Source organism: Pristis pectinata, chromosome 4, assembly GCF_009764475.1.
Source record: "Pristis pectinata isolate sPriPec2 chromosome 4, sPriPec2.1.pri, whole genome shotgun sequence".
In the NCBI taxonomy this organism is placed as follows: domain Eukaryota; kingdom Metazoa; phylum Chordata; class Chondrichthyes; order Rhinopristiformes; family Pristidae; genus Pristis; species Pristis pectinata.
Window position 1 is genome coordinate 40007675 of NC_067408.1, and position 16541 is coordinate 40024215.

A 16541-nucleotide genomic window follows, 5' to 3' on the forward strand; every position below is an offset into this window, starting at 1 on the left:
CGGAGATTCACCAGGGTATTGCCTGGACTGAAGGACTATAGTTATTGAGAGACATTGGATAGGCTGTGTTTATTTTCCCTGGAGCAAAGGAGGCTGAAGGGTGACCTGATAGAGGTATATAAAATTATAAGAGGTATAGATAGGGTGGATAGTCAGAATCTTTTTTTCATGGTAGGTGGTATCAAAAATAAGAGGACAGGTTTAAGGTGTGAGGAAGGATTTATATAAGGGATTTGAGCAGAAAGTTTTCTTACACTAAGAGTGGTTGATATCTGGAGCTCGCTGCCAGAGATAATGGAGTCAGATACAGTCATTATATTTTAAGAGACACTTAAATAGTTAAGGCATTGAAGAATATGGACCTAATGCAGGCAAATGGGATTGGGGTAGATGGGCAAAAAGAGTAGCATGGGCTTTTCTATGCCGTACAATTCTATGACATGCAGAGTATGTACAATGATATGTGGGAAACATGGAGCCTTCAGGATTTCTGTCTAGTTTAGTTGAAGTTCTTCGGACTGTGTACATGCGTACAATACAAATCACATATGTTATCTAGTAATGTCACATTTATTTACATATACTACAACTTACTTGCCTTCTCATGCAGGGTAGCAGTGGCTCTTTATTAAAGCACATTGGCCTATTTCAAAGCTGTGTGTGCCAACAACTGTCAGTTGCAATCCTTCTGGTTTTGAATTCTTTGACTATATCTCATGGCCATCTGCTGGTTGTTAACACAAGCATCTTCTCTGTATTCACAGTACATTATTTTTGAATGCAAATTATTTAGAGAGGATCACCCAATTAGTCCTGGAACCTGACAGTGCTTCCTTATCAGGCAGAGGTTCGAGGCCGACAGGATTTGCAGCAGTTCTGGTTATTAGAAATAATGGCTGCTGAAAGTCATTGTGCTCCTGCCATGGCAAGGTTTAAAAGTCAACAGCCTGCAAAAATTTTGTTTTCATTTAGCTGAGTTAACCCTTTTCATGAAGGGCTTTAGTATAATGGATAAAGTGCTTTTGGACCATGGGTATAATTATAAATTGGTATTTTTAATGTTTATGCTATTTATATGCTTTCACTTGGGTGATAATATTGTGCCGTTGCTTTTAACTTAATCCAACTATTTATATTTTAAGCTAATTGATATTAATAAAGTGTGCATTATCGATTTGCTCTAATCATATCAATTGGTCATAAAGTCACAATCATTGTTTTATCTGTGTGTTCCCAAGCTCGATGTAATTTTGTCTCTGGGATAATTAAAATAGCAGAATTATTGTTTTGGCAAAGGCACAATTTGATTCTCTTGCTTCCCTTATTTTAGATACAGAGTGGCATTAATCGATTAATTCTGAAGGAGGAAATGAAAGCTAGATCAGGGAGTTATGATAATGACCCTTGGACAACACGAAGCTCCACAACAAGTAGGGAATACCTACAGAATGTAGGCTATGAATCTCCAGTTAATGGATGTAAGTACAGCAAAACCATCTTTCAGTAGATTCAGCAAGCCCCTGACGGCTCCCTAACTCAATCAATCGTTAATGGACTCTAATTCCTGACAACCTTGTAATCTTTGTCCATATCTAGGCCAGAATAAAGGCCCATGCTTGTGGTGCAATTGAGTAAATCTACATTTCTAGAAATTTAGTTAATACTTCAGTTTTATTCAAAATTTGCCCATTTAATATCCAGATTTTAAGGGACTATTATTAAAGTACAAATAAAATGAACTGGTGAAAAGGACATTGTAATTTTCACCCTGACTGCAAAGCGCAAATGAGGTCTAGGCTGCACAATATGTTTTTAAAGATGTTGAGAAACTCCAACAGTACCCAGCAAGCGAGCACAGTGAGCAGTTGAGTGAAGGAGCTGGAAAGGTTCCAGTTGCATTCTTTGACTGCTCAGAGCTAGCTAAGGGTGCTTATAAGGACTAAACAAAACTATATCACTATGTCTTACGACTTCTAGCTGATTGGATATTGGTTAAATCTTGGCTTTGTTTGTTCCTTTACTGTTCCAGCCTTGAAAGAAACCACAAAGATATAAGGAAGGGTTTTCCAATTCTATGGCAAGAGTTATTGCTGAATAGAATTTTTTTTAGAAAAACAAATTAACTTCACAAGTAATCATATGGAACTATGTCCACTTGCTGATTGGTTCCTTTGACTAATGTACATGGGTAATATACATTTGATGCTGGCACATCAATTAGTTACAAGGAATATAAACCTGACAGCTCAGATGTTTGAAGATTGGTTGCCATGAGCGATTTGGACTCCCCGTATCTTATTCACAACATTAGACATGCGGCAATAATACACAGTATAAGAATGACACTGATTTATAGCAACTATATTTTGCACTGTAGCTCAGTTGTTCTTTTTAAGTAAGAGGCAGTGAATTTTGGAGTGAACGTGCTATATTATTTTATGGGCAGGACTACAGGTTTTGCATAAAGTTCCATCGCAATCCCTTACGTAGTTCTATTGTATTATCAGAGAGCACAGGTGAGCAGAAACAAAGTTACTTTCACTAGAGAATGAAAATAATCAACTATCCTGCTGCCCCAATCTGTTTTCACATATTTCCTAACATTTGGCGTAAGCAGTTTTTGCAAAGGCTTGAAATCTTGGAATAGATTTTGAAGAGAAGTAAACGAGGGCTGTAAGAGAAGAAAAATAAATATAAAAACACCAAGGCTTTTTTATTTTTTTTAAAGACAAATTTTTTTTATATTTCTTTCGCAATCAATGCAAATTGTTCAGTTTTGCCACCCTGATCTGAACATTTAGCAGAAATTCACTGACTGATAGCTGCTGGTTTCATTGAGAACTGAAAGGCAACTGCAGTGCATGTGGTAGTGTGTAATAATCTTCTATAATGGTGTACTACAATGCAGAAGTCAGGAGACCAGATGTTTGTGCATCAGGTCTCTCGCTTTGCCACTGGACTCATGGTTGTGTCTTGGATGAACTGTAAGTTGCTGAGCCAAGGAGCTATATGCCTACAGCTTTATCTCATCCATGCCTGGTGCATCTAGTGCAGACCAATATATTTGATTGAGGTTGTCAACCTTTACTAAAAAGATAAGTGTATAGGTAAGTTCTAGGTTTTCTTCATTTTAATATATATTTATAGTTATACTTAATTGACAGGAGTTACATGTGTTTTTACATATACTATGTCTTAATTTTCCAGAATAATCTAAAATTTCTTTTTTAACTGTTTCCAAATTATCAGAGGCATTTGCAAACTGTGCAAAGGCGTAATGACCACATGAGCGGTCAGGTGCCATCAGGCCACCATGAACAGGGCCTCCTTTCCACTGCCTGAGCCTGGATGCTGCCTGTGGGCCCCTGCACTTTACAGAAAAGCCACAACAGCCATTCTAGCACAGTGTTGGGAACTTAGTGTGGCTACTGAGCTTGTGAGGGCGGTGACCATGAGGTGTGGGCTGGGGCAGTGCATTCTGGCCCGTGGTATTTCCAGATTCAGGCCCTGTGTCTGAAGTTATACCAGTCTGTCAGACGAATATGACGCAGTTTATGGAGGAAGTTGATAAATAGGAAAGTCCATAAGAACGTAAGAAATAGGATCAGGATTGGCAATTCAGCTCCTCAAATCTGCTCTGCCTTTCACCGCAACTGATCTTCTACCTGATTCTGATTCATCAGTTCCTGTAATATCCAAAAATCTATTGACCTCAGTTTTAAATGTAATTGATGGCTGAGCTTCCACTTTCCTCTAGGGTAGAAAATTTCAGAGATTCACCATCATCTGAATGGAGAAATTTCTCCTGATTTCAGTCCTAAATGAATTGGAGTTAGTTATCTAGGAAGATGCAAAATCTTCAAATACGGAACTGTACTAAAACAATCATGGAAAATTTGTGACACAGGGGGAGATGTGTCTTTTGTCATTTGCCTTAATTGAGGGGGCAAAGATTTCAAAATAATTGGTAAAGGATTAGAGGAGAGATGAGGGAAGATTTCCTCACCTAGAGGGTGATGGGGGCCGGGAACTTTATAAGATAAGGTTTCTTTATTAGTCACATGTACATTGAAACACACAGTGAAATGTATCTTTGCATAGAGTGTTCTGGGGGCAGCCCGCAAGTGTCGCCGTGCTTCTGGCGCCAATGTAGCATGCCCACAGCTTCCTAACCCGTACAATTTTTGGAATGTGGGAGGAAACCGGAGCACCCAGAGGAAACCCACGCAGACGCGGGGAGAATGTACAAACTGCTTACAGACAGTGGCCAGAATTGAACTCAGGTCGCTGGCGCTGTAATAGTGTTATGCTAACCACTACACTACCGTTTATTGAAGAACTTGTATTACATGGTTACATTTATGTTTGAGACAAGTGAAAGCAAGAACCCCCATGATGACATTATACAGTAAAATCATTGAGCCAGAAGAACACCCTGTGTACATTTATTTTCATGTTAAATTGCTGTTTGCCCCTTCCCTTATTATTTAGTTGGAGAAAGGAATTTTGCTTTCAAATCTGCTCAAATTAGATTAATTCCTGTTAGTAATGTCATCAACTTTGGTCTTTCAAACAGACATCAGTCCTTCCGTATTTCAGTTAGAAAAGAAATTGCTAATGGTAATAATCATCGGGAGATTGTTGGCAACAATTTTCCACTGGCTGTTCATTTCAGTAATTTCAATTGCAATCAATAGCGCTATCTCAGACTGTGATTAAAAAATCTATTTTCTCTGGTTGACATCCTTGCTGAGTTAGATGAAGCATTTGGTGAAGCATTTGAACCAATTTAGGTAAGAGTGAGATTCCAGGAGGAGCAATTCCACTACCTTATTCTAATTTGCATTGAATCCTCTGATTACAGCTCCACGAGGAATGCACATGGGTGACAGCGGTGAGTTAAAAGCCGTTTACTATTGAATTTCAGTTTTACCATTTCCAAGGACAGATTAGATTAGGGCACCTCTTTTGCAGTCACAGTTTAGTCTATCTTCAAACTGCAATCACTGCTTTACACAACCAACTCATTCTACTAGTTTTATGATCTCTCAACACCTGATGCCAAGCTCTTGGAGGTGCTTCATGATATCAGTGCTGGGAGGGTTACAGCTGGTTGGAATCAGTGAGCAGCTAATTTTAATTGTTGTTGCACAACATGGGCAATTGATAATGGAATGCTTCCATTGTTGCTTTGAGGCACTGATGAGAGCACTGTATCGATCTACAGTATTACAGAGTGGTGTTGTGTACTTCATCACATAATCTTGTACTACTTTGCTTGGTTTAATAGTACATTGCATTTCATTGTATAATTCTGTGATATGTATAACATATTCCTCATAATGGTTTACTTTTCTAAATCCAAAAGCCATGATTTGCCATGCCTTTGGCCCTCTATGTAGCTTATTTAAAGAAGTTTCTTGACTGCAGTGTATCCATTTTATGACTTTTTTAATATCATGGTTATGTTTTACTGATTTCTCTTTACTGAGGTTAGGAGTTAATAAAATGATATAACACCCATATTACTTACTTAAACAGCATTTTACATTAACTTTAAATTATAATGTTGCTCTGACATTATGAAATAAATGTGCTTGGCTGTTGCAGTCTTTATCTTGTGCTGTATATAGTTCTGGTCTGGATGCCTCCCTTTATTTGATATCTGGATCTTTTCTCCCCATCTGGTATTGCACACGTTACAGTTTCTGCTTATGCCTGCTGTTCTTCACAGTGTGCCTTGCCCAGATATTAAACGCATCTGTTTGACACAGTAAAGGGATGGGGAAATAAACGATGATGGAGGGTGGGGAAAGCTCTGCTGTTCAATTATAAGCTTCTATATAAAGAACACATACAAGAGTTTTCTATAAGCAGTAAATGAGGCTCACATACTGAATGTTTTACCTTTTTTAAAAAGTTGTATTATTACCTTTCATTGTTTCTATAAGATTCTAGTGCATTGTATTAGGCTGCATATGTAGGTTGTTAGAGTGAGCAAAGACATTTCTATCTTAACCAAGACCAAACTATCAAGTTTCTCATCTATCTATCGTGCCTGTCGCCACAGAATTATTCTACTCTTTAACTTTAAGCACCATCTAGTGGCTCTAGGCAGAGCTACGGTAGATACTCACATGTACAAGGAGGCTTGTTTGACAGAAGCACACCCCTTCAAGGCACTGTTGGGTTGGAATTCAGACCTTGAGAAAAATCAGGAAATGTATTTTCCATTCATGTGCTTCAGGCCTTTTTCATTGGTTCACCAAGACAGTTTGGTTTTACTTTTGCCACCAGTAATACATGTAGCTAGCTGATAGAAGTGTTATGTTGTATATCACAGATCCACTGATTTCCAAGTCTGCTTCTCTTCCTGCCTACATGAGAAATGGAATGCACAGGGTAAGATTTCAATCAATTTATCTTACTCTGAATTTACTCCCTTGAAAAAGAAGTAAACAAAAAGGTGAGGGTGTATGCAGAATAAATGCATAGTCCCCACGCCCCTCTCTCTTGAAGATAGTTTGTTGTCATGTAACTTCCTGCACTCCAAGTATTTGGTTAATATTAAGATTTCAGATTCAGCTCACCTCAGAGTCATCAGTTTATACCATTCAGTTGTAACAGCATTATTTTAATAGGGGAAATTGTAGGTTATATCTAAAATGTATATGTAATTGTACACTTGCATCAGTTGGATGGGAAAAGAAAACTTGCTATGGGTCCAGCGTAATTTGCCTCGAAGATAATGTGATGTGCAAAGTCACGAGGCCAAGATAAAATGCATTCCAGGCTATTAAAAGAAGCAAGGAATATATAGCACAGGCTCTGCCTATTTTCCAATTTTCTTTGGCCAGAGGTGTGGTGCTGAAAGACTGCAATGGCATAGTTACGGAAACAGACACTGTTCCCTGCCACAAAGACAGAGAGTTCAAAAGGTTGTGTTGCCTGCCTGGTGCTAGGGTTAAGGACATCTCATGAAGGAAAGGAACTTGGAGTGGGAGGGGAAAGATCCTGTTGCCATGGCCACACAAACATCAATGACATAGGTGGGACTATGAAGGAGTTTCTGATGAGGGATTATAAAGAGCTCAGGGCAAAATTGAAAAGCAGAATCACTAGGGGATAATCTTCAGATTATTACCTGAGTCACATGCAAATTGGCAAAGGGTAAATAGGATTAGAGAGTTCAATGCAAGACTCAAGGCATGATGTGAGAGAAATGGGTTCCAACCCATGGGACACTGGCAACAATACTGGGGAAGAAGAAAGCTGTTCTGTTGGGATGGGCACCACCTGAATCATACTGGGACCAGGGTCCTGGCAAATCACATAACTAAGTTATAGACTGAGCTTTAATCTAAATAGGAAGGGGGAGGGCTCCAAGAATAGGATATTTAATAAATCAGGAGGAAATGAAAGAGTGGTGGTAGAGAATAGTGATGTGGAAGTTGACAAGTAAGATGTGACAGGTTGGAGCAGGAAATGTGAACAGAGGTGAGTGGTAGCATTGTTAATCAAGGAAGGTTTCAGAGCGGTTCTGAGTCATGATATACATGCACATAACTAGTAATGTACATTTGGTTCGGGTTGAAATCGTGAATAGCAAGGGAAAGAAGATACAGGTGGGGATCATCTATAAGCCCCCAAAATGTGACCTCTTGATAGGGCAGAGCATAAATGGGGAAATATCAAGGGCATGTTTGGAGGGAACTGCAATTATTCTGGGAGATTTTAGTCTACATATTGATTGGACGAACTGAACTGACAAGGGTATCATTGAAGAATTTGTGGGAGAGCGTTAGAGTTGCCTCGTAGAAAAGTATATTGCAGAACCTACCTAGGAACAGGTTGCATTAGATTTGGTTATGAGATATGAGAAAGGATTAATAAGAAATCATATTGGTAAAGACACCTAGGAAGCTGTGCCCACAATGTGATAGAATTCCAGATGCATTTTGAAGGTGGACACCACAGGACCAAAACCACTCTCTTAGACAAGGGTGATTACAATTGTTTGAAGGTGGAGTTGTCAAAGGTGGACTGGGAAGATCAGGAGACAGGTTATTAGAGGAACAGTGACAGATGGTCCATAACACAAAGCAGGAATTTATCCCAATTAGAAAGAGGGATTCCATAAGGAAGAGGCACAATCTGTGGTTAACAAAAGCGGTCAAGGATAATGCTAAATTGAAAAGTAGAACATAAAAGCGGCAGGGGCTACTGATAGGCTGGAGGGCTGGGAAGTTTTTAGCATCCAGCAGCAAAAGACTAAAAAGCTCATAAGAAGGGAGAATATTGATTTTGAGAGAAAACTTGTGGGTAATATCAAAACAAACAGTTCGAGTTTCTATGGATATATAAACAGGAAGAAGGCAGCTAAGGCAAGTGTAGGACCTCTAGAAAGCAAGGCTAGTAAATTAACAGGAAACGAAAAAATGGCTGATGTGTTAAATCTATTTTTTTGCATCAGTCGTCACCTTGGAGGACATTGTAAATATCCCTAAGATAACAAGTGGGCTGTTTTGAAATAACAGTAAAGAACTTCTCAAAAATACCAATCACAAGGGATAAACTATTGGAAAAACTCACAGAACTAAAGGCGACATATCTCCAGAACCCGATGGCCTGCACCCAAGGGTTTTAAGGAAGTGGCTGCATAGTGGACACATTGGTTGAAATTTTTCAAAATTCGCTGAATTCCTGGAGTTAACCAGAAGATTGGAAAACGGCCAACGTGATTCCTTTCTTCAGAAAGGGAGGAAGACAGAAGATGGGGAACTATAGGTCAGTTAGTTTAACATCTTTTGTTGGCAAGCTGCTAGAGTCAATAATCAAAGAGGAAATAATTAATCGTTTAGTATCAAACCTAGTTAACATAGTTTTTTTGAAAGGGAAATCATGTTTGACAAATTTGCTTGAATTTTTTGAGGATATGGCACGAACAGTTGATGGAGGGGAACCTGTAGATTTCCAGTATTTAGATTTCCAGAAGGCGTTTGACAAGTGCTGAATAAGAGGCTGGTGCAAAAATTAAGAGACCAAGGTCTTAGAGGAAATGTGTTAATATAGACTAAAAACTGGTTGTGATGTAGAAAGCAAAGAGTTAGAATAAATGGGTCATTTCAGGCTGGAAGGATGTAACCCTAATGGAGTATCCCAGGGATCAATTGTTTACTATTTGCATTAATGACCTGAAGAAAGGAATGAAATGTAAGGTTTTAAAGTTTGATGATAATACAAAAATAAGTGGAAGGACATGTTGTGATGAGGGCAGTGTGAATCTGTAATGGCATATAGATAGATTGAGTGACTGGGCAAAAACCTTGCAAATGGAGTTTAATGTGGGGAAGTGTGAAGTCAGGTACTTTGGTAAGAGGAATCAAAAGGAGGATTATTATCTATATGGAGAGAGACTGGAATGATTGAAGTTCAGAGGGATCTAGGTGTTGTAGTGCATGAATCACAAATATTTTGCAAGCAGGTCCAACAAGTAGTTAAGGAGTCAAATGGAATGTTGGTCTTTGTTGCAAAGAAGTTGGAGTTGAAGAAGAGGGAGGTTCTGTTACAGTTGCATAGGGTGTTGCTGAGGCCACACTTGGGAAACAGTGCACAGTTTTGGTCCCCCTACCAAAAAACAATATAGCAGCATTGGTGGCAGTCCAAAAGAGATTCACCAGGCTAATTCTTGGGATGAGAAGATTGCCCTACCAAGAGAGGCTAGATAGTTTGGGTCTATATTCCTTGGAGCTTAAAAGAATGAGTGGTGACCTTATTCAAACATATGAGATCCTAAGGGACCTTGACAGGGTAGATGCTGAGATGTTTTCACCAGTTGGAGATTCACAAAAAAGGGGACATAGCTACAAAATAAGGGGCCAGATGTATGAAAGTGAAGTGCATAGAAATTTCTTCTCTAAGAGATTAGTGAATCTCTGGAATTCTCTGCCCCCCCAAGGGTGGTGGAGCCCAGATCATTAGATATATTTAAGGTGGAGACAGACAAATATTTAAAAGATCAAGGAAATGAGGGTTATTGGGAACTGGCACAGAAGAGGAGATGAGGTTAGCAAAGATCAGCCATAATCGTATTGAATGGTGGGGCAGGCTTGAGGGGCCTGGTGATCTATTGCTGCTCTTTTTTCCTTTTGTTATTGTGAAAAGTTGCTGATGTGTTTAAAAAGGGAGAAGGAATGGAACAAGTTACAACAGACTACTCAGTCTAACATCTGTAGTGGGAAAATTGTTGGAAAAAGTTCTGAGAGATAGCATAAGACCTAGAGAACCATAGGTTAATCAAGGACAGTCAGCATGAATACTAAGCAAAGGTCATCTGACTAACAATACAATTCATTGAGGAGATAACAGAGAGTGTTGATTAGTAGAGTACTTGATGCAGTATGCATAGATTCTAGAAAGGAGTTTGATGAAGTCCCACACTGCAGATCCAGAATGTAAAAGTCAATGGGATCCAAGTAAAAGTGGCAAATTGGATTAAAAATAGGCTCTGTAGCAGAAAGCAGAGGGAAACAATCAACCAGAATTTCATTAATGAGGGAGCTGTATGCAATGGTGGTTCCTGTGCTCCCCGACAACTCACTAAGGCTCCTTTTCCCAAGCTCCCCATCTCAGAGCTGGGGCCATGGTTCCTGTGCTCCCCTTAAAGTCACCTGGTTCCGTTGGCCACATTTCCCTTGTAAATTACTGGGTTTACTTAAATGTTGGTGTGTGGCATCTGTACCTAAGCAAAGAGGTTGTGCCAGAACTGTACAAAGCATTCAGTTATGCTGCAGTTGGAGTACTGCATGCAATTCTAGTGACCACACTGCAGGAAGGATGTGCTCTTACCAGCAAGACGAGATTTGTGAGGATGTTGTCCTGATTGGAGAATTGTAGTTTTGAGGAGGGACATCCAGGCCATGGTTGTTTTCTTTGGAACAAAGGAGACAGAGGGGAGATTTAAGTGAGATGTATAAAATTGTAAGAGGCCTGAGCAAAGTAAGGACCTACTTTCTTCAGTAGAAAGATGAGGAACCAGAGAGCATAGATTTGTTAACTGGTAGAAAGATTAGTGGAAGGAACTTCAAATATTTTTCACTCAACACGTGTAGGGGCTAGAACTCAGTGCCTAAAAACTCAAGGAATCTCTTGGATGCCTATATGAAGAACCATAAACCCGCTATAGAGCAAGCGTTGGGAAGTAGGATTGATCTAAAATCTATTCTTGACTGGCATGGACATAATTATCTATGATTCTGAGAAATAGCTGGAAGAACAGTATCTAAGATTGCAAATAACTGACAGGTATTTTTATTTTCACTCAATTTCTTTTAGCCCCAGAGTGCTGACATTTTCCAATATGACAATGACAGTGCCGTTAACTGGGGAATGAGAGGTAAGGTGGTTTCAGTGGCTGCATCAAAATAAAATGCTTAACTGGACTCATGTTGTACTGTACAATCACTTTTAATCTGTTGAAAGTATTGCCAACATTATGGACCCACACACCATTACCAATTGAAAAGACATTTCCCCCTTCCCTTCACTGTTACATAATCTTAAGTCAAAATGGCAAAATGCAACTGAGAACTTCTCCACTGTCAGGATTGTTCAAGGAACATTTTAAAACATTGCACCCAAATTTTATGAGAATGGGAAAGTGCACAAGTTTGTAATTGCACAACCTTAAAAATGTTGGTGATTATATAATATGTAACATTGCTGCTTTTTAGCATCTGTATTCCACTGTGAACATTTCCTTCAATGCATGAAACTGGACAGGTTGCCCTTGGGTTACGGCAAGGTTCCGTTCCTATGAACTGTCTGTAACCTGAACTGTTCACAAGTTGGAAAGGCGACTGCAAACCGAGTTCCCACACAGCAGAAGATGCCTGCAGCCCTGCAGCAGCCGGCAAATCTATACCGCCGGTCTTCCAAACACGTGTTCATATGTACTGGTATTCATAAGCTAGGGAGAACCTGTATATAGTGATGATGATGAATTTTAAACCTAGGGAGTAGAAGAGGCCCTGGTTATTTCTGGTAGTGCAGACATGGTTTTATTTACTGTTCTGTATTAAATAAAATTTATTCTCTTTCTTTCACAGAATACAAGGTAAGAACTGCAGCTTTGAACCTGTGGCCTTGGATTGCTGTGGTGCAGCAACAATGAGTGAGAGAAAGAAATGCTTTGTGAAATAGCTGCTTGATTCTGCCACAGTACCTATAAGTAGCACTTGATCACTTACTGATGTCTTCTATCTTATGTATAGATGTGGATTTGCATTTTTCCAAGAAAAAGAAATTACCTTGTACGATAATGTTAGACAATTTCATAAAATCCCATAATAGACGAAGTTTTCAATGATGGTGTTTCTCATACATCACTTATATACATCTGTGTATTTATATGGTAATTCTCTTAACATGTAGTGCCTAAAAGATGTCTAAAGTCCCATAGCTGTAATATCATCAAGCTGGCTGAGTTATGAATCACATTTCACATTAAAAAATTCCATTGAGCATATACCAAGAAGCAAAGGGCACATTCTTAATTAATGTTTCAAATTCTATTGAGAGAGTTAAATAAAAATTTTAATCTGCACATATGATTTAGAGTGAGAAATATAAATAAACCTATAAAAGAATTAAATGTGCTTACATTTTGAAATGTTCACAAGGGAACTCTATATTTTTAGAATCAGATAATTTGGTAGGCAGCAATTATGGCTTAGTGACCCATTAAAAACTCAACAGGAGCAAAACAAAGTATGAGATTTGTTTCCATAAATACCTAAAAATCATGTCAAGTGATTTCTCTTGATTGCATTGGAGAATGTTGTGAATAGAATGGCATGCAAAGGGAGCAGTGAATCATTGACAAAATCTTCAGGGTTTCTACGCCATAACATACTTGCACAGAAATCCCAAGGTTGCTTTCAGTTTTGCACAGTAAATGATGGTGAACGCCAATAGTTTTATGGCCATTACTACAAAATGTAGTCCATTACATTGTTGATGCCTGGAATGATGAAACTGGTTATTTGTGAGACCTGTATTGCTGGTGGAGAATTAAGGCTAATAATAGTGTTATTCTCTGTGACAATACCAAAGTAAATTCATTGCTTACATTTAATCAGAACAAACCCTAATCTTCTATTTGAACGTGCTGAAATTATGTTATTCAAGGTCGGTGTTCATCATCTATCTAAAATAAAGCAGAATTTTCAAGTTGTAAGGATAGTTTTGATGCTTATGGTCCAAAATAATTGAATGTACATTTAGATGATAGCCATTGGCCCCTGATGCCTGTGTCAAGGTAGCTTATTGAACTGCATCTCAGTACTGTGGTTTCATTTCTCTGCTCTTTCCCTGTATAATTTCATATAATTCCTTCAAATACTAGTCAATTCCATTTTAAGTATAGCATTATAGTCTCTACTGCAATAGTAAATAATCCAAAACTTGTCCAAGTACAAATAACTCTGTACATCTAATTTATCTTTTTCTCCTTCTCATGATAATTCTAAGTCTTGTTACTAATTTCTCTATCAGTGGAATCTTTCACTATTTATTCTCATGGCCCCTTTTATTTCTTTTGAACTTTTGCCTCTGATGTTCCCTGCTTTGATAAGCCCCAATTTTGTAACTATTTATTATAATTCATTTTCCAGCTATTGTCCCAGTGAATGTTTGCATTACCTTTCCCAAGACTTCTGTCATCTCCCATATAATGAAATATAGAAGTGTATGCACTACCCCTTTAGTGACCTAATCAATACCTTGTACGGATTCAGCATCATTCTCCTGCATTTTTATATTATCTGTCCTGTATAAAACCAGAATCCCATTTTCTTTTCTGGCCTTTTTTCCCTTGCCTTTACGCCTTTAAGGATTCCCGTATCCACGTCACAAGATCTTTTTTACCAGTCATATGTTTTCTAGGCAAATGTTTCTTCTGCTAAAATATTGATGCCCCACACTTAAGAGACAGATTGCTTTCTTGTAGCACATTATAATACTGAAGAATTACATTGTTCGCTTCAGAACTTCTGTGATGGAAACGTAAAAGAAATGCTGACATTAACTCCATTTATACACATGGGTGTTCACTATTTTATGAAATGTGCTGCTAATAAACCTTTCCACTGTTGTCTATAATCCAATTTCTGTAGTTCTTATTGAAATTCCAAGCCAAATAGGTTTAAAGTGATTTAATATAATTAGTTGTTTACTTTCTAGATTTATCCATTTCAACTGCTAATGGTAACCACCAGAGGTCGGAATAAGTTGCCAAAAGATGTCGACAGGACAAGATTAGAGGTGTGTGATGTGGAACAATTGGGGCTCTGCATTACCTCAGTAGGCATGCTGTTTCTATATAGTTGTATGTAACCAGGTGCATAACCACACCACAACAAACAAAAATCTATATGTGCAAAACCGTTTTACATCAATATGTAAAAATGAAATAAGGAAAGCTGCTTGTGCTTGTGGAATTGTAACCTTTGAGTTAAGTATGGAACTAAAATGCTTTTTGTTAACAGAACTCTACACATAAACCAATTTATATTATCAGTTAATGTTTCAGGTAAAAAACCCCATGGATTACTTACTCACACAAGCTGAACATATTTCACATTCCTCCAGTCTACTTCCACAATACCTCACTCCCAGTGGTAGCATTTGAATTGATTCTCCCTGCTTCTTTTTCATTATTTGCTGTCTTGGGATAAAGTAATGTAATGGAGTAATGTCTTAATGTTCTTCCATTTGTGTTCCTTAAACTGCATTCTTCATGGGAGTTTTGTTCTGTGCATCACATCCATTTGAACATATTCATAACACACTTCTGACTAATAGTTAGAGCCTTTACTGAGCTTCCTTAGAGATGTCCCACATTGCTATCAGCAGTCTGATAGCGGAAATGATGCCCAAACTGGGTAGATGCATCATTTGGCCCTAGCTTTTCTAAATCACTTCTCTTGATCTGATAAATTAGAGATCCAGTTTGTATGAAGTGGTTTGTATACTAATTATTTTGTAGACAGCTGGTGACCTTTATATTTTCACATTTCATTGGCTAATAACAGAGAAAAAGAGTTTCCGCAAGATCAGTTCAATGCAATTCAGAGCAGAAAAGAACTGCTGACTTATTACAGATGAAGTTGATTAGGATTAGGTTAAATATCTACTTCCTAATATGTTGGGTGCAGTTATCACAGTAGAGTTGCACTGCTTCCTGATGTTTAATATAGCACACAATATATTAGGTTAGCACAAACATCTAGATACAATGCGTACATTAAAAACAATGTGTAGACTTTTCTACAATTGTTTTCTTTGTCTTTTTGCAGCGTCACTTATCACCAGAAGATTTCTACCGTGTGTTTGGAATGACACTCGCAGAGTTTGATCGACTTGCATTATGGAAAAGAAATGAACTGAAAAAGCAAGCAAGGCTCTTTTAAGCAAATATAAGTATCCTGTTAAAGAAAAAAGCTACCTACCCTAGTATACAAGCATTTAATCACACAATCTGTTAGTAGTGTTTTCATATCATATAATGTTAAGAAAGCTACATGTATCTAATGGATGTTCTGCAAATGTCTGTCAGCTGTGGGCTCATATTTCCATTATTTTTTGCAACTTTTGTGATATAATCCACTAATCATCAAGTTTTTTGGGAGTAAGATTGCAGTGACCATGATTTATATTCAAAACTGGGATTTTTGAATAAACTAGGATTATTTGATATCTATCTCTTTTCTCATTTATCTTTTGTTTGATTTCCTTCTCTTGCTCAGATGAGATTTTCATATCCATTCTCTATGCATTGTATTATTTTGAAACATTTAAGTTACCATACGTATAGAATTGCTGAATGTCAAAGCTCTACAGAAGAGGGAACTATCAATAAAATGTATTACTGAAGTAGCTCTTGTCCTAAATGGCAGCCTTGATGATATCACAGATAAACGCATCTGTAAATGATGACATTTACTTTAATGATTATTAACCTTTTTTCTCAGCTGATATAGAGTCCCATAATTGTTTGTTCGTTGATAATTGCTGCATTTTGTTCGATAAATAAATGATGCAAATTTGGTTTAGACTGATTTTGTGTTTATTTCACTTCAATCATGTGTGAGAACATTGGGAGGTCAGGATTCCAGCCCAGATCAAAGGTGGAGAATCACTAAACTACATGAAATTTGGGATCAAGATTTTGCTCCTTTTTTATTGTGCTCAGCTTTTGTTCTGTTAAGGAGGTAGCAGCACCTATGTCAAAGAAGGATGTCTGGGCAGTTCCCTGTTATTCCAACAATAGACATCCAGAAGGCCAGTGGAAAGCTTTCACCTGCTGGGAGCTGGAGTGAATTGAGATGTGAAATATAATGGAGCTGTTTTTGTTTTAAAGTTGGGGAAGGATAATTGAGCTTGGAAATGATTGATTTCCTTTTTGAGTTGTCAAAACATCCTCCTTCAGAGATAAAAACTCTTCTTCATCAGCCCTGAAATGATTGTGGAAAACAAAGACA

At 38.0% G+C, this 16541-nt stretch overlaps 1 protein-coding gene across 6 annotated transcripts in view; it reads left to right on the forward strand.

Annotated features, from left to right (window-relative positions):
* The window catches only part of ablim3 (actin binding LIM protein family, member 3), a 211988-nt gene extending 195903 nt beyond the window's left edge, over positions 1-16085 (forward strand). For all 6 annotated transcript variants that reach the window (XM_052013535.1, XM_052013537.1, XM_052013538.1 and 3 more), the window contains 7 exons: positions 1331-1478; positions 4865-4894; positions 6344-6402; positions 11335-11395; positions 12108-12172; positions 14242-14322; positions 15357-16085. In XM_052013535.1, coding sequence (XP_051869495.1) covers positions 1331-1478; positions 4865-4894; positions 6344-6402; positions 11335-11395; positions 12108-12172 — 363 coding nt within the window. In that variant the 3' untranslated portion in view covers positions 14242-14322; positions 15357-16085. The remainder of the gene's footprint in view (positions 1-1330; positions 1479-4864; positions 4895-6343; positions 6403-11334; positions 11396-12107; positions 12173-14241; positions 14323-15356) is intronic.
* Positions 16086-16541: the final 456 nt, after the last annotated feature.